This window comes from Rhamphochromis longiceps, linkage group LG20 (assembly GCF_057381845.1).
Source record: "Rhamphochromis longiceps isolate RC_006_pf linkage group LG20, R_longiceps_female_GT1.1, whole genome shotgun sequence".
NCBI lineage: Eukaryota > Metazoa > Chordata > Actinopteri > Cichliformes > Cichlidae > Rhamphochromis > Rhamphochromis longiceps.
This window is the reverse complement of record NC_140576.1, coordinates 34,843,424-34,866,577: the sequence shown is the minus strand read 5'-3', so window position 1 is coordinate 34,866,577 and position 23,154 is coordinate 34,843,424. Positions and strand designations below refer to the sequence as shown.

The following is a 23,154-nucleotide window of genomic DNA, read 5'->3' as shown; positions in this document are numbered from 1 at the left end:
CACGTGTGTCACTGTGTCCCTCATGCAAATAAAAATCATCATCCAGACTGTGGCTTGTTACTCTGAGAGGATAAAACGAGCCTGTGAAACTGCTGCTGAGTGTATGCAGAGAAGAACCCAGACAAAAATTATTTAAAAAACTGAGCGTAACCCTTTAACCTTTCCGCCCCAGACTGTGGCAAGACTGTAGTTTTACTTAAGAGCTCCTAAACATCTGTCTGAATGTGAAGCAGCTTCCTCTGCTCTGCTTTCTCTCGATGATAAACCCAAATGATGTCAGTCGAACTACTGCCGTAAAGACCGCTGAGTGCAAAGCCACCCAGTGTCTTAATGATCAAGGGGTCGTGGTTTTTGAGTGAAAGCACAGGACATTTAACATTTACTGCCTGAAGGCAGATTGAATGTGCATAAAAACGCTGAGTCCTTCACTGACAGTAGCCAGCTAAGTCGTTAACTCATATGGTGCATGCAAAATTACCTTAATGTGAGTGTAACATGTGCGCTGGTGGTGCGGAGGTAGGGCAGATTCGATAATAGGTTTAAAAGCACAACCCCGCAGGTCGTAATTATTTGCGGGACTGTCTGCCTGCACGCTGGATGTCCCGAAAACATCGCGCTGGGGTCACGGTGTTAAAAGCGCTCTTAGTAATGATGCCTCGCAATTAATTGGCTGATGATGAGGCTAGTTATGATGTAATCTCTCACACTCTCTCCTGCAAACAGCCAGCCCCCTCCCTTCTCCCTCGCTTTCTCTCACTCTCTCTCCCGTTTCCCCACCTCTTTCTCTGTCTTTCTCTCCTATCCTAACCAACATGGCCGCTAAGTCGGATGGAGCAGCGGTGTCTGTGGAAGATGACAACACGCCCAGGAGCCTCTCGGAGCCGGGGAACCCCGCCGCCCGGCCCCGCTGCACCGCCGCCGGCGGGAAGCCCTACACCCTGCTGGACTGCTGCTGGGTGCTCTGCGCCCTGCTCGTCTTTTTCTCCGACGGCGCGACCGACCTGTGGCTGGCTGCCGACTACTACCTGAGAGGCGAAAACTGGTGGTTCGGCTTGACGCTCGTCTTTGTCGTGGTGCCCTCGGCTGTCGTGCAGGTGCTGAGTTTCAGGTGGTTCGTGTACGACTACGCGGAGCTGAGCGGCGGGGAAGGAGGAGCAGCGAGCTGCAGCGGGAGCGGAACAGCGGCAGGCGGAGCAGCCGCGGCGGGAGACGGCACTCTAAGCACCAAGGACAGCGACCAGCGCGGCGGGAGCGCGGTGGCGGTGAACGCCGCGAATGTTACACCGGTGTACGCGTCCTCTGCCCCGCCAGCGACGGCGGGGAGAGTCGGGACCCCCTGGAGGTGCTGCACCGTCTGTATGTGGGTCTTTCAGACCGTGCTTCACGTCCTGCACCTGGGGCAAGTGTGGAGGTAGGACCGCTGGAGTGGCGTGGAGAGCGAGAGGGGCGTGCTTGCGTGCATGTGCGCGCGTGTGTGTGTGCAAAGCGCACTTCTGTGTGCGTAATATGTGCGCTGGCAATGCTTTCTCAACGCTATCCTGCACGGAGATCTCCATGTGTGTGCCAGAAAGTGTGTCTGTGTGTTTAGGCTCTCGATGTGTGTGTGCGCGCGCGTCATCGCATGTGCATGTGTCCGAAATGTTCCCTCTCTCTTCCATGTGCAGAAATAAACGAAGACAGCGCGACTCCTTCCTCCAAAGCTGCCGTGTAGTACCCACGTTCACGCACAACTTTAAACAGTCGTAAAAAATGCGATGAGCTCCCCTGAACTGAACCTTTTGGTCCACCTGCCACTCCAGTCCCGCCTGTGACAGCAGCTGCACGGCTGCATACAGCTCCAACATGTAGTTTCTGCCCCCCGATGCCTCCGACTGTCATGGTCCTGATATGTTGACAGGAACATTATCAAGGCGCTGTGGTTTAGACCTCGCTGCTGCTCTCCTCTGGCTGCTTGTCATGTCAGTGATTTCCACACTGGATCTTTTCCCCCTTCTTTTACAAGCAGAGTAGTTTGGGATGGTTAAAATGTATGGGCTGAATCTTTAAACGAGCATTCCCACAACACATTTCAAACTGATTTTCTTTCCTGTTACATTAACTCTGTTAGACTTTACCCATCATGCACCAAAAGTCCATTTATGTTGAAAAATCTGGTTAACCAGTCAAAAGAAGTTTGAAAGTAAAAGTGAAAGATGAAACATAGATATTATACCAGAAAGAACTCTAAACCTCACATCCAACCTTGTTGTAGAATTTATATATTTTAAACACAGCATTTGATTGACTGTGTAGCTTCTCAGTCATCCAGCCCATGGTAGTCTTAGGAGTTTGGAGCATTAATAGTGGGCACAGCATCCACCAGGGTTTAAATACCTGGGAGTCTGCACGTTATTAGTTTTAGAACTGAAGAAGCCTCTTGGATCAGAGGTTAAACACCTTCACCAAACCTAAAGAAGTCGAGTCGCCTTCTTTGTAAACTCCTTTTTTCGACCAATCAGACAGCTACAGTTTTTTTCACTGTGGCTACACAGACTAGTTTTACAAAACAGCATTTTTTAAACTATAAAAAAATTATTTATAAATGTTCATATATCTGTATGTAAATCAAGTTTGGGGTTGGGTCTCTTTGAGCGTTGGATGGTGAGCTTATTCGCACGTGCCTGGACAGTCAAAACCTGAAACATGGAGTCACACTGCCTCACAGGACGCTCCGGGTTACAGTCTGATGGTTGGCTGAGGAGTCTGCAGATGTGCTGAGAAAGAAGAGGTGTCTTTTCACTTTTAACTAAATTTAGAAGTGAAGGCGTGTCTTTTCACTGACCCGAAAAGACGTCTTTTCACCTCTCGCTCTTCAAATCTCGACGTACTCGAGACATCTGACAAAGTCGTCTTTTCAAGAAGTTTTTTCTGGGTGCAAAAGGGTTGACTCGAATATGAAAGTTTCACATAACCCAAATCTCTAGAAATGAAAGACTTTTTTTTTTGTTAGACAACGTGAAGCACTGTGTATATAATACATCAGACTCACACATGAAGTTGTGTGTTCATTTCAAATGTGAAAAAACATTATGAAACAAGTTTTTGTGAACGCTGCCAGAGTCAAAATGAAATATATTCTAATTACAACATAAGACATTTAGATGTTTACAAATTTATGTGTGGTGACAATTACAAAGTGCTGTAATCAAGTAACCCAGTTGTATTGCCACATATTTATCAAGTCAGGCAAAGTACAATAAATAAAAACAGTGACAAACAGATGAAAATACAAAAAACAATTACAAATAAATGTGTAGGGAAAAGTCTGAAAAAGACATAAAAGACATTTTCCTTCTTTAATGTTTTACAGATAATCATAAAACATCACAGATTAAACTCTGGACTCTTCAAACCTCTAAGCTGCTGATAACTGGACTAAAGCACCTTCCTGTAGCTCTGCCACAACCAGCTCAACCATTACCAGTTAGTAGAGTAGAAGGAACTTTTTTACTATAACATTTTAATTCAGTTCAGTTGAATTAAACTCGATTACACTCACGTAATTGCAGTCACCTCTAGGCACTGCATAATGTAAGGTTATATTATTATATTGTAAGGTCCCTGGGCAAGATACTGAACCCAGGTTCCTTTAGATGCGATCGCTGGAGTGTGGATGTGTGTGGCTGTTGTGAAAAAGCACTTGTGTGAATGAGACATGCTGCTAAAAGTACTCTGAGTGCTCGAGTAAAAAAGCAGTAGATAAGCTCCAGTCCATTTATCGTGCGTCTCATTTGAGGTGCATGTCTCTCAAGCAGCCTTTTAAATATAGCATAATCCTTTACTTAATGCAGCACACCACAAAACACAAAAGTATCTAAGTATAAAATACAGGAGCCAAAGAAAACCTGAAGTCAGTTCTTTTTTAGTGGTCAGACCACCAGGGCATCTGCTCCACCACCAAATCCATATGGCTCTGAAGCTCTATGGTGCCTCCTGCAGGTAGTGCGCCCACAGGAGGGAGAGCCCATGTTGCTTCTTTGGGCTGTGCCCGGCTGGACCCCACGTGCTAAGCCCCAGCTACCAGGCACTCTCCCTCAAACACCTCCCCCCAGGCGTGGCTACCTCGGTAACCCTCTCCTGGTACCTTGGTCCCTTTGTAATTTTACTCATCCTAGAGGTGTCTGAATGGCTCTCTTTCTGTTTTTTTTAAACATATGTTTCCACTGTCAGACCAACAGACCCAGAGCTATGTGAGCATGCAGCACAATTATTCTCAGTGCTTTGAGGGTCCGCCTGAGCATTAAGCCCGCATCAGTGTACAACTCTCAGCTCGAGGTCAACACAAAAACACGAAGCCAGCACCATTATCACAAGTTAATTGTTTACCATGTTGATTCTCAAGAAGGAAGTGCACTAAACTGTTAAAGTGAAACAAAAATCCTGCAGAAATTGCCTTGAAATACCAGCAGTCCTAACCCGCATGCTTCCCTCATAATTACTGCAGCCATTAGAGACGCCAGTCACACTAGGAAGTAATTATGGGTCATAATAACCCGCTTAACTGGTTACCAGTGGGATCTCTCTTTTTTTTAATAGTAGAACCTGTTTACCGACTCCAGAGCAACTCGTATCATCTGTTCCAAGAGCAGTAAGTAACACTGGCCAGATAAATCGAGGCGAATAAAAAGGAGAGACTGAAGGGAAAGCAAAGACCTGAGGGTGAAGCAAGTTACAGTCAAAACACCAGCTGGATCGAGACATGACTGAGATGATAGAAAAAATATCCTGAAGTCAGACCCAAGACTTGAATAGTGTAGTAAAAACCCAAAAAACATTTGTTTGCAACAAAGAAAGATTTAAAAGAAGCGCACAAACACTCGCTGCATTGTTCTACAGAAAAGCGTCTCAGTTGTGCAACAATGAAAAATGATATTTTCCAGCAACAATAAGGCTGACAATTCAACAGAGTAATTTTTTGCTTGTTCTTGTTGCATAATTTATTTCAGCTTTCAGGAAAACAAACTGAAATTTGTACACGACGAGCGGCCTGTGCCTTTGATTTACTCCCATATAACAAAAATCTGACACTTTGAAGAACCGGACCAGTGTCTTATTCAAAGACACATTTTATTGTGACTGCATAATTTCCAAAAAGATTGAAAATAGCTTCTTAGATTTTCACTGAGCAGAAAGGTCCGCTAACTCAGACGGGCCGACTGAATCATCCTTTAGGCGAGGGCGGTGGGCGGCAGCTCGCCTCCGAACCTCCGTAGACAAACACGGAAAAACACGAGATTAAATGGAGATTCACAGAACATCAACTATTTCAGGGGAAAAAAAGAGCATGCGGGAATTCATATGAGTATAATTACATGCAGACTCCGTAATGAAGCGCATTAATGAACAACAATAAGATGCTGAGAGCTGGAGAATGAGAATAAGTTGGTTTTAATGGGGTAGTTGCTGCCGGGAGAGTCGGGCTGGGCTCAGACTGTCGATGACTCGACTCTGACTGCAGGTTTACGTTTGAGAAGCTGAGATTTCTTCAAGGCGGAAGTGAATTCAAGATGTTTTCCCTCCAGTGTGATTATTAGGATTTGATTATTGCAGTATGAAACCTAACGTATGCCTGTGAAATGCATTTTGATAGAATGAAAGTCAACATCGCAGGCATTCTGGGGGAAAGCTGATGAAATTACACAGGCAGGCTGAAGTTTGGCTTTGGCAGCAGATAATAGGCCGCAAGTAACATTCATTGTCCAAATAACACACAGGAGCTCGCAGGTATTTGGGACATTTACACCAGTTTGCCTTTTCACTGCTCATTATGATTTCCTTCACTACACAAATGCAACTTTTATCTCTTTCTGTGAAAATGAAAGATTAAAAAACAGTCAGGTGAAAAATATTTGTTTATTGTCTTCATAGCCAGTGGTCAGATTTGAATGGATCGTGATATTGTTGTGATATTATTGTAGCGGTCTCAGAAAAAAAGATGTTAGAGTTTGTTTGGATGGTTGAATGTGCAAAGTGTCTGACAACCTGTTAGCTACACTCATAACCTCGATGACAGTCTGTACATTTGCCCGTTTTAGACCACTTATATAAATATGTGGAAAGGCAAGTTAGTGAGTTTGCAGCACACTGGAACACAGCATTAGCAGTTTAAGGGGGGAATCAGTAGGTACCTGCAGGATCATGTGGCACATACAGTGGGGCAAAAAAGTATTTAGTCAGCCGCCGATTGTGCAAGTTCCCCCACTTAAAATGATGACAGAGGTCAGTAATTTGCACCAGAGGTACACTTCAACTGTGAGAGACAGAATGTGAAAAAAAAATCCATGAATTCACATGGTAGGATTTGTAAAGAATTTATTTGTAAATCAGGGTGGAAAATAAGTATTTGGTCACCTCAAACAAGGAAAATCTCTGGCTCTCACAGACCTGTAACGTCTTCTGTAAGAAGCTTTTCTGTCCCCCACTCGTTACCTGTATGAATGGCACCTGTTTGAACTCATCATCTGTATAAAAGACACCTGTCCACAGCCTCAAACAGTCAGACTCCAAACTCCGCCATGGCCAAGACCAAAGAGCTTTCGAAGGACACCAGGAAAAGTATTGTAGACCTGCACCAGACTGGGAAGAGTGAATCTACAATAGGCAAGCAGCTTGGTGTGAAAAAATCAACTGTGGGAGCAATCATCAGAAAATGGAAGACATACAAGACCACTGATAATCTCCCTCGATCTGGGGCTCCACGCAAGATCTCATCCCGTGGGGTCAAAATGATCATGAGAACGGTGAGCAAAGATCCCAGAACCACACGGGGGGACCTGGTGAATGACCTGCAGAGAGCTGGGACCAAAGTAACAAAGGTCACCATCAGTAACACACTACAACGGCAGGGAATCAAATCCCGCAGTGCCAGACGTGTTCCGCTGCTGAAGCCAGTGCATGTCCAGGCCCGTCTGAAGTTTGCCAGAGAGCACATGGATGATACAGCAGAGGATTGGGAGAATGTCATGTGGTCAGATGAAACCAAAGTAGAACTTTTTGGTATAAACTCAACTCGTCGTGTTTGGAGGACGAAGAATACTGAGTTGCATCCCAAGAACACCATACCTACTGTGAAGCATGGGGGTGGAAACATCATGCTATGGGGCTGTTTTTCTGCCAAGGGGACAGGACGACTGATCCGTGTTAAGGACAGAATGAATGGGGCCGTGTATCGTGAGATTTCGAGCCAAAACCTCCTTCCATCAGTGAGAACTTTGAAGATGAAACGAGGCTGGGTCTTCCAACATGACAATGATCCAAAACACACCGCCCGGGCAACAAAGGAGTGGCTCCGTAAGAAGCATTTGAAAGTCCTGGAGTGGCCTAGCCAGTCTCCAGACCTCAACCCCATAGAAAATCTGTGGCGGGAGTTGAAAGTCCGTGTTGCTCGGCGACAGCCCCAAAACATCACTGCTCTCGAGAAGATCTGCATGGAGGAATGGGCCAAAATACCAGCTACTGTGTGTGCAAACCTGGTAAAGACCTATAGTAAACGTTTGACCTCTGTTATTGCCAACAAAGGTTATGTTACAAAGTATTGAGTTGTATTTTTGTTATTGACCAAATACTTATTTTCCACCCTGATTTACGAATAAATTCTTTACAAATCCTACCATGTGGATTCATGGATTTTTTTTTCACATTCTGTCTCTCACAGTTGAAGTGTACCTCTGGTGCAAATTACTGACCTCTGTCATCATTTTAGGTGGGGGAACTTGCACAATCGGTGGCTGACTAAATACTTTTTTGCCCCACTGTATATATTTTCTGGCTGCTCTCTCTGGGCTTGCCACAGTGGACCATCTCATGAAATCCAAGCATCCTCTTCCCTGTGATCTTCCTCTTTTCCTCCTGCCAGGGAGCTCCATATTCAGCATCCTTTTCCCAATATATCATCCATCTCTCCTCTGCATGTGTCCAAACCATCTCAGTTTGATCATTGGTTTTCTAACTCTGTCTCCATATATATATAATCAGCTGTAATCTTCTCTATCTTCATCACTCTGAATGAAAATCTTAACACTGTCAGTCCTGAATCTTTTTTTAAGCACCACCTTCTCTGAACCGTACATCACAGCGGGCCTTGTTACCACCCTTCCTCTTTTTTCCAGTCCACACCTCCACCTCTCCAGGTTCTCTTGCTCCTGGTCCCTACTCTCACTACACATCACAATGACAGCATATAAGGATAAAGATAACTGTCCTGTTAAAGGCTAAACAAACTAGTGGTTGAGAAACTGTCAGATAGAAATGGTGTGTTTATATATTATTACACGACTACTACGAGCACTTTTTTTGGGGGGGATGTTCAGTATCTTCCCCAAAGTCACTTTGCCTGCAGGAGCTGCAAATCGAACATCCGACATCCCAATTAGTGGAAAACCTGCTCCATGTCTCGAGGAAAAGCTGCCCTAACAATCACAGCCATCCAACAGTTCATCATTATCTTGGTACCGAAGCTTTTCTCAGTCCCTGCTGCGTAAATTAGATTTAGTAAAGTTGACAGACGGTCAGAAGTATCAAATGCATCACTAATCTCTATTTAACCCTCAACACTTTGAGGTGTTCTACTGTGTATAGTTTTAAATTCTGCCTGTTGATAGCGAGCACCATATGAACTCTTTGTACAAGTCGGTTTAATTTCCTCAAACTGCCCTTTATTGAAATTTCTGTGAGAAGTTATGAGCAAACATCTACCTGGTTCTTAGGATTTTATTTTATGAAGCCCAATCAAAGAACAATCCCCAGCTTTGCTGACCTTTATCTTTACTGGTATCGTTTTGTGTTTAACTGTCAGTCGTTAGAGGATGAATCTGTCTAAATGTGTGTAAACACTGATAGAAAGACCGAAGCCAGTTTTAGACATCTTCCTGAATGTCCCTGATCTCACTGTGCAGATGTTTGCAGCAGCACAGTGAAAGCAGAGGCTTTTATTGACCTGAAACATGAGGTGTAGGTCAGGCTGTCATTTACCCGTGGTGTTCAACAACTGTGTGGGGGAAAATCCTTCTTAAGAGATACAGACCGCTATTGACAGCTGCAAGTGCCGGACCAGAACCCACAATGCCTTTCAGTAGAAAGACACGTCAGGTTTGGAATCAAGGTCGACTCACCTTTTCTAAAGTGGAGACTCGGCTGTTTATCTTTTTTCCCTCATCTACATTTAAAATCCAGATGAAAGCAGCAAGGTCACATTTCTTTATCTGGGGGTTTGTTAAAAAGGTTTTCTGAGAACTCCAGGGGATTTCCTACTGAAGCTGGAAAGACGTGAAACACTTTTGCAACAATTTACTCGGATTTTGTATGTTTATGTTTGGAGTTGATCACGAACACTACGAGAGGACTGAAACAGTCATCTTCCTGATAACTGCAGTCAGTGGTACTTACTGCTAAAACCTAACATTGGACTCCCTTTGGTATATTTCACAATGCCTGAAGACTGCCTGTCCCTCAGAGGGCTGTGTGGCAGGCAGACGGCATAAACTCAAAATGCAGCTTCATTGCCGTCCAAAAACCCCACACACGGGAATGAGACCAGGAAAACTAAATACTAGGAATCATGGAGTCAAGGAACACAGAGCAGGGGAGCACACAGCAAAGTGGGATCACATGGCAAAGAGAGACACTGACAATAAATACACAAGGCAGTGAGGCCAGGAAAACAGGTGGGAAACACACAGAGTACAAATCAGGGATAATGAGACAAGTCAAGTTAAACTCAATACAGGAAACAGGCGACCAGAATTGTTTTTAAACAAGTTAAACAGATCGACTCACTCGTGGAGCCTGCCCCAAGTGGCCATTCAAGAAATTGCAGTTATTGACACTTTCAGCCCCAGAGGGTGCTCGTTTATATTCAGTTATGGGCTATATTGTGTCAGTTTTTATGCATATTAGGAGATGTTTCTAAAGTCTCCTGATCGAATTTAGCTGAACAGCTGCAGATGACAGATATATGAATATGTGATGAGTGTTATTTGCTGTTTGTTCATATGCAGTTTGCTCGTTGAATGTCTGAGGTCCTAAATGTTTTGTCCTCAAAGGGAATTTGTGATTTTCTTTCTGATCTTATGCACCTGTCATCAAGAAAAGTGCAGGATATATTTTAAGTGTTGACGGTTTCAAAAGGTACCATCAGACATGAAAAGCCTTGACATTTGTGGACGGACTGACGAAGCATCAGCTCCGGTCCAGCTTTGATTTCAGTGGTCAGCAAGCATTGCAGTTTTTTAGGACGATCCAATCGGTTCCTGTCTGTGCCAGACCGGATCAATCAATCCTAGAGAGAAGTGACTGAATCATTTCCAAATGGACACTCAGCTCAGGTGACTGCTGGCCACGGCTGGACGAACACGGCTGATAATCAGCCCGAGTGACTAACTGGCAGCCGCAGTGTAGCTCAATACGCTGAATCATTCAAATCTGTGTGTGTGAGCGTTCGAGGAGGGGCTGCCTCACTGTTCATTCACAAATGAAGTGACTCACAGTGATTATTGCTCTTACTTTTCATTTTAATTTCAGGGTCTGTCACTCAGAGACTCCCCATTGGTTGGAGAGGGTAACAAGAGAAGAAGAGTGTCAATAAAAGATGTTAGCAGGGCCAGCTGTCGGGTCTTTTGCTTTGTAATCTGTGGCCTTCTGTGTACTTGTGAAAAAATGAGTTGGCATTTTTCAGACCCCAAAGCTATTTGCCAACCTTTCATTCACGCAAGTGGAAGCAGATAAAGTGTTTCAGGCTTCGTGTCCTCCTGTTCTTTTAGTGTTTATCTTAACATCGCCTTATTTAACGAAGCCCTTCAACGCCGATCAGCGATCTTCCCCAAACCTGAGCTGTTGCTGAGCCGAACGTGGCGACCCTCTTAAAGAAGCGTGCGTTGGTGCGGCACTTTCTCTTCCAATCTTTGCTTTCACAGTTGTGAGTTTTGATTCGCAGCTGAGGCCCAGTGTTGTAATAATTCCTCCTACAAACTCAAATTCTAAGCAGGTTTTGATTTTGCTCTGTGTGCTGAGTACCGCAGTTCTTGGACAAAGCATCATAACGAGAGTCAGCATGTATAGAAAATCAGCCTGATTTTTAAATTGGCTTTAAATGGTCGTAGTCGTGCCACAGAAGAAAAACCTCATTTCTTTTATAGCTCACAGCTAGAAATATTTAAATATTGCTGTGGGTGGTGGTGAGATCTCAGAAAAAGTTTAATCTTTAAAAACGTTTAAGTTCTTCAAAACACAGGGCTGATTTTCAGCTTTTAAGAAAGGGTCAGTGAGAGGCATGTGTTTGCTATGTATATATAGCTGTGTTATGAAATGAAATTTAAAATATTAGAGGTATAATCAGCTCTCTCTTGGACAGAAGTTTACTTCAGGAGCAAATCAAAGAGAGCAGAGTGACCCGGTCATCTGGTTGGTAGGAAACTAAGGATGGGAAGTGCTGGTGCTCGCCAGCCAGCAACAAATGAATGATAAAAACAACCAGTATATCAATTGCAGATGGTGTTTTCTTTGAAAAAGGATAATAAAAATAAAAGAAATGCTACAATGAATCACCATTAATAATTAGGAGGGCTGCCTTAATAAACTCTATGAGGAAAAAATAAAAATAATATACGACGTAAAAGATTTCATCTGAGTCCTTTCTGGTCTGTGTTCTTCCTCCACACGCAATCTGTCTTGGCATAAATGCGTGGGAACCTACACTACTCATCTTTCCAAAAATGGGAGCTTTTGAGCTAAAACTGGTCCACTGTGGAGAATTTGTTTTTAACGTAAACCCCTAAGGAATTAAGAGGAGCACAAACTGGGGCTGAAAGATGAGAGATGTTCATGGAGCTGATTGAACATATGTTTTTTGTTCCAAATAAATAATATGATATAATGATTTAATTTAATATAATTTAATAACATTTCACTGCAGACAATGACGGCATTTCTGACATGTCATGAACAGGAGTTATTATGTAGGCGGGTTGCAAAGCAGCTTACAGCCTACAGGCATGGGCAGGACAGCTGAATGTTTAGGAGATGACCTAAGTGGAGCTATCAGCTGATGTGAGCTGGTATTAAAATAAGCTGCTGTCAGATCTTGCAGTGGGATTGCGGTTGAGCTCGACTGCATGAAGTAATATTACACACAAACAGAAATTAATGAATAAAAATAATAATTTGTAGAAACACGCATTTGCATGTTGTCCTCCTACTTCAGTGTTTAATCACAGCCGAGAAGAACTTCATTTAACCTGTGATAAGAAGAATTTTTCTGACTTACTACTGTATGTTTTGACAGCATGTTCACACCAGTTTCGACTATAAAGAAAATATCCTTTATTTAACTTCAAGAAAACCTGAAGGTTCTCAGGATTCTCCGCATCTGCAAGTCTTTCAGGTTCAGTCTCAGTTTCTTTGTCTGATCTGTGATTTAAAGGAAGTTTTGAGGTCTCTTGCTATTCCTTGACCCACTAAAAGAACATGACTTGAAGTGATAGCTCTTCTGTTGTTTGAAGCTTCTGATATGCTGATTGGATGGTAAACAAGAAATAGCAGCTGTTTCTTTCATTTCTGCTGAGACAGAGAGAGACGGGGCAATTTAAGACAATGTGCTGTCATGTAAATTTAAGCCTGTGTCGCCATAAATATCATATGGATTAGACAGCTGGAGCTCTGTTTTACTCTTTTAGCCTTCTCTGGGGGTTTCCTCTGTAAAGTCATTTCCTCTGACAGCGCTGGAATTATTTCTATTTTTTCACAGCTTTTCTGCATTTTCTTTGGCCCTTAGGGCGTGATCCTGCAGCATCCAGCGGCCTGTAGGGAAAAGAACTAGAGAACCATGAAAGTCAGGCTGAAATGCAGCCCAACAGATGGACGTAATGATAGAATTAGAAAAAGTCAAATGGCTCCTTTTAAGCAGCTGTTTTGTCTCTGGCATCAGAACTTGCACAGGAGTGTTTTAAGAAGTACAAACCACACATTTGGAAACACGATCTCGATCTCAGATCTGTGGCTCAACTCAAGTGAACGTTTCTCTACTGAAAATACGATTGAAACCCTCGAGTAAAAGATTTTCCTGATTTTGCCAGTTTGTTTCTATGAAATTCACAGGCACTGTTTCTATGGGAAAATATCTGCATAAAATATGGTTTAGGTTAGCCAGTGAACCTTACTAAGCTTAATCCTCCAGTGTCAGCTGCTGATTTCAGGACATCATTTAAATATGGGCTCCACTAAAAATCACGTCCTAAACAGTGTCAACACAAAACACCTTAAGCCTCTAACACCAAGTGTATCATGTTAGACGAGTACGGCTGTTCGATATAACGATATAAAACGTCTATCGTTTGTTTTGTGGTGTCACAAAATAAACTGTTTACAGCAATGTTTTTGATCGTTTTGATGGTCACTGTCACTTTCTCTTATAATTAAAAATAACCACACTACAGACAGACAAGCGACTGCTTTTATGCGTTGTCGTTAGCAACGTGGCTCCGCCATCCACTTGTTTTCCACATAAACCTTTCACAATAAAGCTGAAGAGCCTGTTGAGATTTTTCAAAATAAAATAAATCACGTTAAATAGTATGCAGAGTGTTTACCGATGAGAAGAGAAAAAGAGCCGTCAGGTGCTTAAAAATAAACCTTAGAAAACGCTTTTCCCTGCAGCACGCCGTGTAATAAATACTGACAAAGAAAATGGCGTCGCTACATGCATCAGTCAAAACTCTCGACTCCAGGCGCGCGACGCCCAGCTGCAAACGCTTCACGCAAGTTGAGCTGGCCGAGATTCACAGAATCTACAGAAAATGTAACATTTTTGTGATTTATATTGTTGTCGGGACGATAAATGTCTTATATCGGGATATGGGATTTTGGTCATATCGCACAGCCCTATGCATGAGTTTTTCAGACCTCGACATCATCAGTGTGGCTTTTCAATGCTAACCCGCTTATATGTTTTTATTTGTTTAAGATAAACTGTGAGGAAATAAACTCAAGAAAATACTGGATACAGCAAAAACTGATACAAATTAATTTTTTAATTATTAGTTTTCCTGTTTATATCATGTAAAAACGCAGATATCATAATCTGTTTTTCCCGTTTCTGCACAAACTTCCATACGAGGTATATGTCATTCGGCTGTAGCAGTCTAGCCAGAAGCCTTTATTGAAGTGAGACACATCGTCCTGGGCTAACATGCACGGCAAACTGTGAGCTGATTGGCCAGGCTTTGCTGTTGATTGTGATGTGATAACTGCAGGCTGGTTTTTAAATGTTTGCATGCACAAACTGGTTTCCTTCACGGTGGTCAGCAGCAGCTGAAGGAAGGCACCGAATTTCAAAACATGTTTCTTTAAGAATTTAGAGTCCCAGGACTATGAATGCGCGTAGGTTGATGTAAAATTTAATAGAGTTATTGATTATGAATAAAAATGTGCCTGGAGGGAAGTTTTGATGATCCACAGCCTTCTGCGTGCCTGTCTGTCCGTCTCCCTCTCTGACGGATGCTCTGTCTCTCTGTATGCTTTCCTGTCTGTCGGTCCGTCACACTGTGCTGAATAATTCACTACAGCCCTTGAGGGAGCTGCCAATCACATTTCCAGTGTCTGTGTATGTATGTGTCAAGAGATCTTGCATTTCCTGATAGGTGCCCCTGTCACCCGATCCCCCTCTGTCACTTGCAGGCCTCCCTTTCTCTCTTCACGCTGTTTCTGCTTTAACTTTTAATTGTTCCCCTAAAATCCACACAGATGGGGGAAGAAGCTGGGCGAGGGGTTGCATTTAAAGTTCACAAGATCTTACACATGTTTCTCACCCCTCCCTAATCGTCCTCCGAGTGTGTTTGCATATCTGGGACAGCGCATGTAGTCAGCGCATGTTCTGTGAGCGCGCGCTGCAGCGATGCATGCCGTTACCGTGTGCTCTGCAGGTATGGATGCATGAAGAATATGTATGTATGATGAATTCTGATGTTAAATGAAAGCATGCTCACAAACACACTGTATACCATCTCTCATATAAATATATTTACATCACTAATTCTGCAACCAGCTAACGTCTCCTCACTTTCAAACCAAACCTGCACGCTCTTATTGACGGATTCTGACATCCCAGCAGCGGCGAGGAAATATCAAAGGAATTACAAATAGCAGCTTACATGCTGCACTTAATTTATTTGTTGTTTGGGCTTTTTTTGATGAACATTTGTGACATGCAACATGTTCATCTGTAACCCTGCAAAGCCACAAGAAGCACTGAGCAGATGAAGGGAGATGCCACGTTAGGGTTGCAGAAGAAGCAGATGATGGATTTATAGCTGAGGGAAATGATCAGTGAAAACAGCCAAAATGTTGAAAAACAATTTTAAACCAAGCAAACCCAGACTTGTGTCCAAAACACACTGAAAATTCAGGCTGGTTGTGTACCTTCTTCAGTGAATAAAACCTCTGTTTTTGTCTGTAATCTCAAGTTTAAAACATTGATGGAAACATTTAATTTGCAAGAATCAGACTGCACAGAAGTGCATGGATATACTGTGGATTTTTATTTCTTAGATGCTGAAAAATAACCGATTTTTAAAAAAAAAACCAAAAAAAACCCCCTTTTTAAATCTTAACTTTGTGTAGTCGTTAGTGTTGAAACATGCATAGTCGAGCTTGGTCTCTCCTAAAAACCTAGTATTTCAGTTTTAAACCAACCACTTGCTTTAAAACTGAAACAGCTGCATGTAAAATGTGCACCAGTGTCTCTACTAGTCGGAACCCTGGAGAAGGAAATGTTCAAACATGTATGAAATATTCTAAAGCGGTGTTGTTCATGACCTTTAATAACCCCAACAAATGATTTCTATCCCTTAATCAAACCAGAGATTTCTCCCAAAATTCAGCCCAAGCTTTCAGCCAACAGCATGTTCATATCACCACAACGGGCCTGCTTCCTACTATACAAGTTGTTGGTCCTTTAGCCGAACAGCACAAATTGAAGCCTCTATTTTCAGATTTTTGGTGATTATTCTCAAACCCAGAAGTGACAACATTTGGACAAAAGTGTGGAATGCTAAATTAGCGGCTAATGGGAGGCAGCTTATTTAGCACACTGCATCCATAAACTCTACGAGTGCATCTCACAGACACGGAGAGTTGCTAATTAGTGCTAAGTGAAATACAAATAAAATTGAACTCAGCAAAACTGGATCACATATTTCTTGGACAGGCTGTTAATTAACCACACAGCAAGCCATGTTTTGTCAGATAATTGCATATTATTGACCATAAGCACAATTAAGCGCTCCGGCTCAGTGACTGGAACTGGCTGAGGTGATGCCTGTGAGACAGATACCAGCTACAGAGCCTGTTTCAGCATTCCCCTGTCATTCAGAGCGGTCACGCCTTTAGCTTTAATAACTTTAAGCCTTAATGAAATTTGTGAGTTATAAATATGTTCCACCTCCATACATTAGGTGTAGAAACGTAATTGTTTGCAAGCAGGCTGTAAATAAGTTTACGTTTTAATATTGAAGTTCATAAGAAACAACTAATGTTTGGAGCGTTCCTCAAGTGGCGAGATGAGGAACTGCAGTTTGCTGCATGTGTTTCAGGAAGAAGTAGACGGGTTATTTGAGATTGTAGGGACAAACTAGCAGGATGATAATTTCACTGCTGGACTTATTTACATTTTTGGTCAGAAGAAAAACAACAAAAATAAGGATATATAGGTACAACAGATGTCAAATTCACATTATTGCAATTCTTTACGACCGAATCGACCGCAGAGTTCAGTGTAATAACGTCGCGGGCAGAGTTTTCAGCTTACTGAACAGTGAACCATCTCACTGCTTGCTCTGAGCCTCAGAGCTGCTGTAATGACCCAGTTTCTCCTCAGGGATCACAAAAGTTCATCTAGTTTTACAGCCTTTTGCTGTAAATTAACGGCTCAGCCAGAATATCTCCACTTTAGTGTTTGAATAAGATCTTTATCGGCTGATAGACTGGGAAAGGCAGACTGTATCTTTTTTTTCTTCTTTTTTTGCAAGACACTGGAGGGTTTATAGTTTGATTCAGTTTAAGCCCGACTGTTGGGGAGTACACGTCTCCCTTGTGAGCTTTATGGCTGCATCAACAAGCCTTGCTTAGCGGCCTTTAATCTTTCTGACCAATGCTTGGACTCTGTTGGTGAACACTTAAAACAGTATATATCTCAAAGGCAATTCCTTTAATCTGCTTCACACTGGGTTACATTTTTTTTAGGATATATACATGTGGAGTAAAGGGAACATTATCACTTGGAATTATGTTCATATTGAACCTAATAATTTACATTTAGCGTCAACATTTAGAGCCAGAAAGAAAAAAACTTGGCATTAGGGCTTCATTTAATCTATGAAATGGAAGTGGAAACCTCAGGGCTGAAAACTGAAGCCAGCATATAAGTGCCAAAAACTGTCCCCCTTATATACTCCCATGTTAAAAATATCGTCCATTAGAGCAGAATAATTTACAGGCCCGGACAAAAAAAAGCTTTGGCCATTTTCCCCTTTGTGACAAGTGATGTGGGTGAATTTTTATGACTCGCCCTCTTGAACTGCAATAAAGCTTAAAGTTAAGAATGCCGATGCAGACGTCTGCAGGTTTCAACGTCACCGCTCTTAAAGTCACTGAACTGGACCTTCTCATTTGTGTTTGCAGTGTTGGTGTCTTATGGAGCCTTTTTAGTGCAAATATCACACTAATGATATTACCTGCACCAACAGGCCATCAAATACGTCAGTCCTCCAGTTTTGTTGAGTGGTTTACATGTAATATATTAATTCCCATATATTTTATGTAAATTATAGTATATTTACAATATAAATCGCCTTGAAGTGACTGTTGTTGTGAAATAATACACCCCAAAACAGGGTGATATCTGCAGGACACTGGCCCTTGAGGCCTGGAGTTCCCCACCCCTGATGTACAGACTATGATGAAAGCATAGACATGAGTGTGGAGGTGCATGTAGCCACAGTGATGTCACCCGTTATGAAACCTCAAGTTCAGCATTGTGACTCTTGGCGTTTTGGTGTTTGGAAATCAAACGTTATGAAGGAGTCTAAGGAGTTTAGAAAGAAAAGCGTCTGGACTTCTTTGAGTTGCTTGAAGATGTTTCACCTCTCATCCGAGAAGCTTCTTCAGTTCTAAGGTCAAATGGTGGAGATTTAAACCCAGTGGGAGTTTCCCCCCAAAAGAGGGACAAAGGACCCCCTGATGATCCTCTAATCGCCTGAGCCAAGGTGTGAAAACGGGTGTGGGTCACAATCAGCCAGGGTTTCGGGTGAGCTCATTGTGAAACCTGGCCCCACCCTATCATGTGATTTCCTGAGGTCAGATGGCCCAGGATGTGAGTGGGCGTTAAGGCGTCTGGGAAGGGATCTCAAAACTGGATTATAGATGGCAGACAGTTGTTGTGTCGTATGAAGGAGTCTCTTGCGTTGCCCCCTGTTGGCCACTAGAATAAATGCAGATTTAAGGCACTTTTTATGGTTTTATGTTATGTAGTGAAAAGTGATGGAAATTCCCCTTGTAAGCACCAAAATGTAGAATTAGTGAAATTAATTAACATTTCAGAACTGAGTTGACCTTCTTTGATCTCATGATTATCTGTTTTTTTTTTTTTTTTTTATCCCAAACCGATTAGAGTCATATTTCCTACAGCTGCTGGATGGTTCTCATAAACATGAATATAAGCATGTTTACGCACATGTGTTTTTTGGAAGGAAGAAAAAGAGTGTAATTATTTAACAATACTACATTTTGTTAAACTGAAACGCAGATGTATCATCAGGTAAATAGCAGCTGAACTCCAAATGTCATCAACGAATTACTGAAGCACTAAATTTAGCCATGAGCTCAAAACATCCTCCTGTCCATCTTTTGTTGTCTGCTTGTCGGATCTGCTGTTTTAATGTGAACATCCCTGCTTCTCTTTATTGTGTCAGCGTGGGTTAACCGCCCAAAACCGATGATCGATGCACGGACAAATGGGGGGTTGCATATAGATAAATGGGCGCGTATCTATATATGCAGATAGATGGTGTAATCTGGGACAGGACATGGACTCGGGCCTGCACAGGGTTTGTTAGTTCTTCTCTGCGTGCGCTTCAGTGGTGCATGTTATTAGCGTGTACCCTGCAGGTGCACACACACGCGCACGCACGCACATAGACACACAGATTTTTCTTTCACTTTTGGTCTCTCCCTTTCCTTCGTTCATACAAACACATTCAGACACGTTCTCCTCGAGTGTGTGAACTTTATGTTCAAAGCCCAGAGGAACAGTTGTATCGCTGTGGATTCTAGTTTTCTCTTTCTGAGCTCTCTGAACTCGCACACTCTCTGATCTGTCTCTCCGGATTTTCCTCTGCGCGGCTGTGTGTTCGCGTTCGAGAGGAAAGTCCTCCAAATGTGAGGACCCTTTGTCTTTCCAGAGACCATTTTTGGGCTTCAATCAGTTCCGAATTCAATTTTTGACATTTTATCAAGTTTTCATTTTGCTTCTCATTGAACACTTTAATGACAACAATAATTCTGTTTGTATGCACTGAAGGATTTGCATTTGATGCTGTTATGCTCCCAGGTTAGTAACCACTTTCCTCTCAGAAGCGATGCATTTAGTGTTTTGACTCCATTTAGAAATGGGAAATCTAGCACATGATGCACTTTGTTCTTGTTCAAGCTTTCTTGTGAACCTGCATTCGTCTGGTCTACTCTTGCTAAAGTAACAGAAGAAGAGGAAGGTAAAACTTTTTTTGTCTAAAAATTCTGCCACCAGCTCTCCTTGCTTCTACACTGACATGGCCTCTGATGTTATCCAAAGTTTGCAACTAGCAGTGAAGCTACGTGTTAACTATTCAAGTTAAAACTGAGACATTTTTAAAATATTTGATATTTCTCACTTGGTTCTTAATGATTTGGAAGTGCACAAATACACAACACTGTGAAAGTAGCAACTTTATTTCCTATTGGTTGACTCATGTGGGAGTGGGTTGGTACCTGTAACACTTCATTTCATTTCATTTCATTTCATTTATTTGTTCATTTTCAGGCACAACAAATACCTATATTGAACATAAAATGCACAAAACAAAAAACAAAAATTGCCTGAAAAAGGAGTGGGACGAAGAAAACTCATTAAATCCCACCCCTATACTCACTCATCAACAAAAAAAACCCAATAAACTTCCTGCAGCTACGCCCATCATTGCATACAGACCCATCAACAGCCCCGGGCACATACAAGCATCTAAACGGCAGCTCGCAAACAACAATTAGAGCCTTCATAACTGAATACAGAATATATAAATTATAAATTGCACTGACATTAGGAGACACTGAAGGAAACCTGATTCAGGTGGAAAGTTGTGCAATTTTTTTTCAGTCCCGTTATTCAGCTCCTGCTCAAACTGCTGAAGTTCGTAGGTCACGACGCATGGTCTTTTCAACAGTGCGATACCCTCACGAGGGGCGACCAGGATTTCAAACAGGTTTGATTTTCTTGCGACCATACGATTGCTGATCGGGAGCTGGTTGTGAGGTGTTAATTGCTTCTCGTGTATGCTACACAATGTACGACAAGCGATTAAGGTGAAAATTGCCTCAAAATGGGCCAAAAATCGCACCGTGTATGCCCAGCTTTACAAAAACAAATATTTTTTCCATGTTTATTTCTGGAAGTTTCAGGACACAGAGTGACACTGTAACAACTGACAGTTACTTCACATGTGAAAAATATTTCCTCAAGTAAAGTTGGATGAAGTTACTGTACAGCGCACCTGCTGGAATGGTTTAGCCGATCGTGCTGAAGGACAGCGACTTCATACCACGGCAAGGCGTCTGCCCCTTTAACCTGTTCCGTCACCTGATGGATGTTTTTTTATCATCTCATTGATACTTTTCTGCGTTCATAAGAATCCCTACTCCTCCTAGAGCCATTCTGTGACACATGCACACAATGATCTCCTCACCCAAACTGTGCAGCTCACATTCGTTTTACTCAGTGGATTTTATTCTCATTAGTTTATCCAGTACAGCCAAAAGGTTCTGTACTTCACCCATTACAGTCACCCGTGAGTTGTAGATTCTGAGCTACTGTGTGGTTGTTACAGCGGTTAACACATTTGCCTTAAATGTGACCGATCTCCCAGCCTCAGGCCAGTGCTGGTCCCAGTCCTGGATAAATGGGAGGGTTGTACCAGGAAAGGGATCTGGTGTAAAATCTGTGGCAAAGCAAATATGAGGATTCATCCTCTGTGGTGACAGAACAGGAGCAGACACACATGCTATTATACTGTTACTTCATCTCTATAAACAGGTTTGTTGTTTTCCTGCATGCTGTAGAACTATGTCTATAAAATATAGGTGCATTTTCCCATATAACCTAAGTTTAGCCTTTTTCCTCCTTCTGTCACTATAACAGGGGATCATTTTTTCCCCGCTATGACCTTTCCCACTACTGCATGCCCACTAAAGGGATTGTATTCAACATTAACAACTGACTTGAAGACGAATGCTGGCCAAAAGTCATTAATCACCACAGGATTATTGGTGGCTACACTTTAATGCTGTTCTTTGCCTCTGTGCCACACAAACACTGGAAGCCAGATCGCACATCCACAATAAACAAAATCTAAAACATAAATGGAAAAAAACAAAAACATATCACTTCTAAATGAATCATGGCGACTGTCCGTTATTCCCGGGTTGCTACAATATTTCATACCTAGTTTTTGATTTCTCTTTATCGATTGCGTGCTAAATGAGGTAGAGTCGAGCAAAACAGTTAGACTGAAGTCTGTGTGAGCTGAAAAAACAACTTACAGATAAACTTGCTATTCGAGTTCCATACTGATGCCTGTTGGTTTGTTATTCTGTCATCATGCATCAGTATATGAAAGCTTGTCATGGTTTTAAATAATTTGAACAGTTTAATCTAGGGCCGGGCCATATCATACCGTTCACAGTAACACCGGTATAAGGTTGGGCAACGATAAGAAAATTAAATATTGCGATAGAATATGGGTAAAACGTGCATGCGCAGTGCCTTTGTTTACATACGCACATCTAGGAAAAAGCATGCCGGCGACGGAGAATGAGAAGAGCGAAAGCGGATCGCTGAATGAAACGGATGAACCAGAATTGGTTTGTAAAAATGCTGCAGCTTCAGTGGTGTGGAACTGGTTTGGCTTTCGTCCGTCAGATACACAACAAAGCACTATTTTTGGTAGAGCATGCTAGCGGGCCGTTCATTATTACCGTGTTTCTTGGAAAATACGGCACACTTAAAATCAATCCTTTGATTTTTCTGAAAATCGACAGTGCCCCTTATAACCCCGTGTGCCTTATGTATGAATTCTGGTTGTGTTTACTCACCTCGAAACGATTTTATGTACACAGCGCTCGAAAATCTGTCAGACGTTTTAGTACGACTTTGCTAAGCTATGAAGCCGCACCGCTTGATGGATTGTCGGAGCATTACGGCTATCGTAGGCAGGAGCCTCGCGGAGTGATGCGTACTGCGCTTCAACATAATGTTACCGTATTGTGTGTGTATAACCTCTGTTTAAGTTTTGTGGATATTATACATGGTTATGCTGAGGATATGTCGGCCAGTTTCTACTGGAAATGCATTTTGGTTAAACTGTCAGCAAGGAATTTGCATTTGCACTGTTACATTTTTATATAACTTTAATGCACTTAAAACAGCTGCTTGTTTAAGTGAAAATACATTGATGGGGTTTTTTGCACTAATAAAGTTGCGGAGTTGTAAAGTATTTTGTCTTGTGTCAATTATATCGTCAGTCATATCGTTATCGCCAATTTTCAAATGTATATCATGATAAATGTTTTTGGTCATATCGCCCTGCTCTAGTTTAATCATTATGTAATATGAAAAAGTACAAAATGCTCGCTGATGTGAGGCACATACACGCGGTGCATACACGACTGGAGCGTCTCGGGTTCATTTCAGGCACCATCTCCACACACAGTAACCTTAATCACAGCAGCTTTATCACATTTTGAACCACCGTGTTGCGTTTTCTGGCTAATTGCCCATTGCTCTTGGCCCACTGCGACCTTCTTTTTGTTCAACAGTGGCGC

General features: G+C 42.4%; 1 protein-coding gene across 1 annotated transcript in view; it reads left to right on the top strand.

Annotated features, from left to right (window-relative positions):
* Nucleotides 1-812: 812 nt before the first annotated feature.
* The window catches only part of xkr7b (XK, Kell blood group complex subunit-related family, member 7b), a 122,295-nt gene continuing 99,953 nt past the window's right edge, over nucleotides 813-23,154 (top strand). The window contains exon 1 of the mRNA XM_085393544.1: nucleotides 813-1,411. Within this exon, the coding sequence (XP_085249670.1) occupies nucleotides 813-1,411 (599 nt within the window). The remainder of the gene's footprint in view (nucleotides 1,412-23,154) is intronic.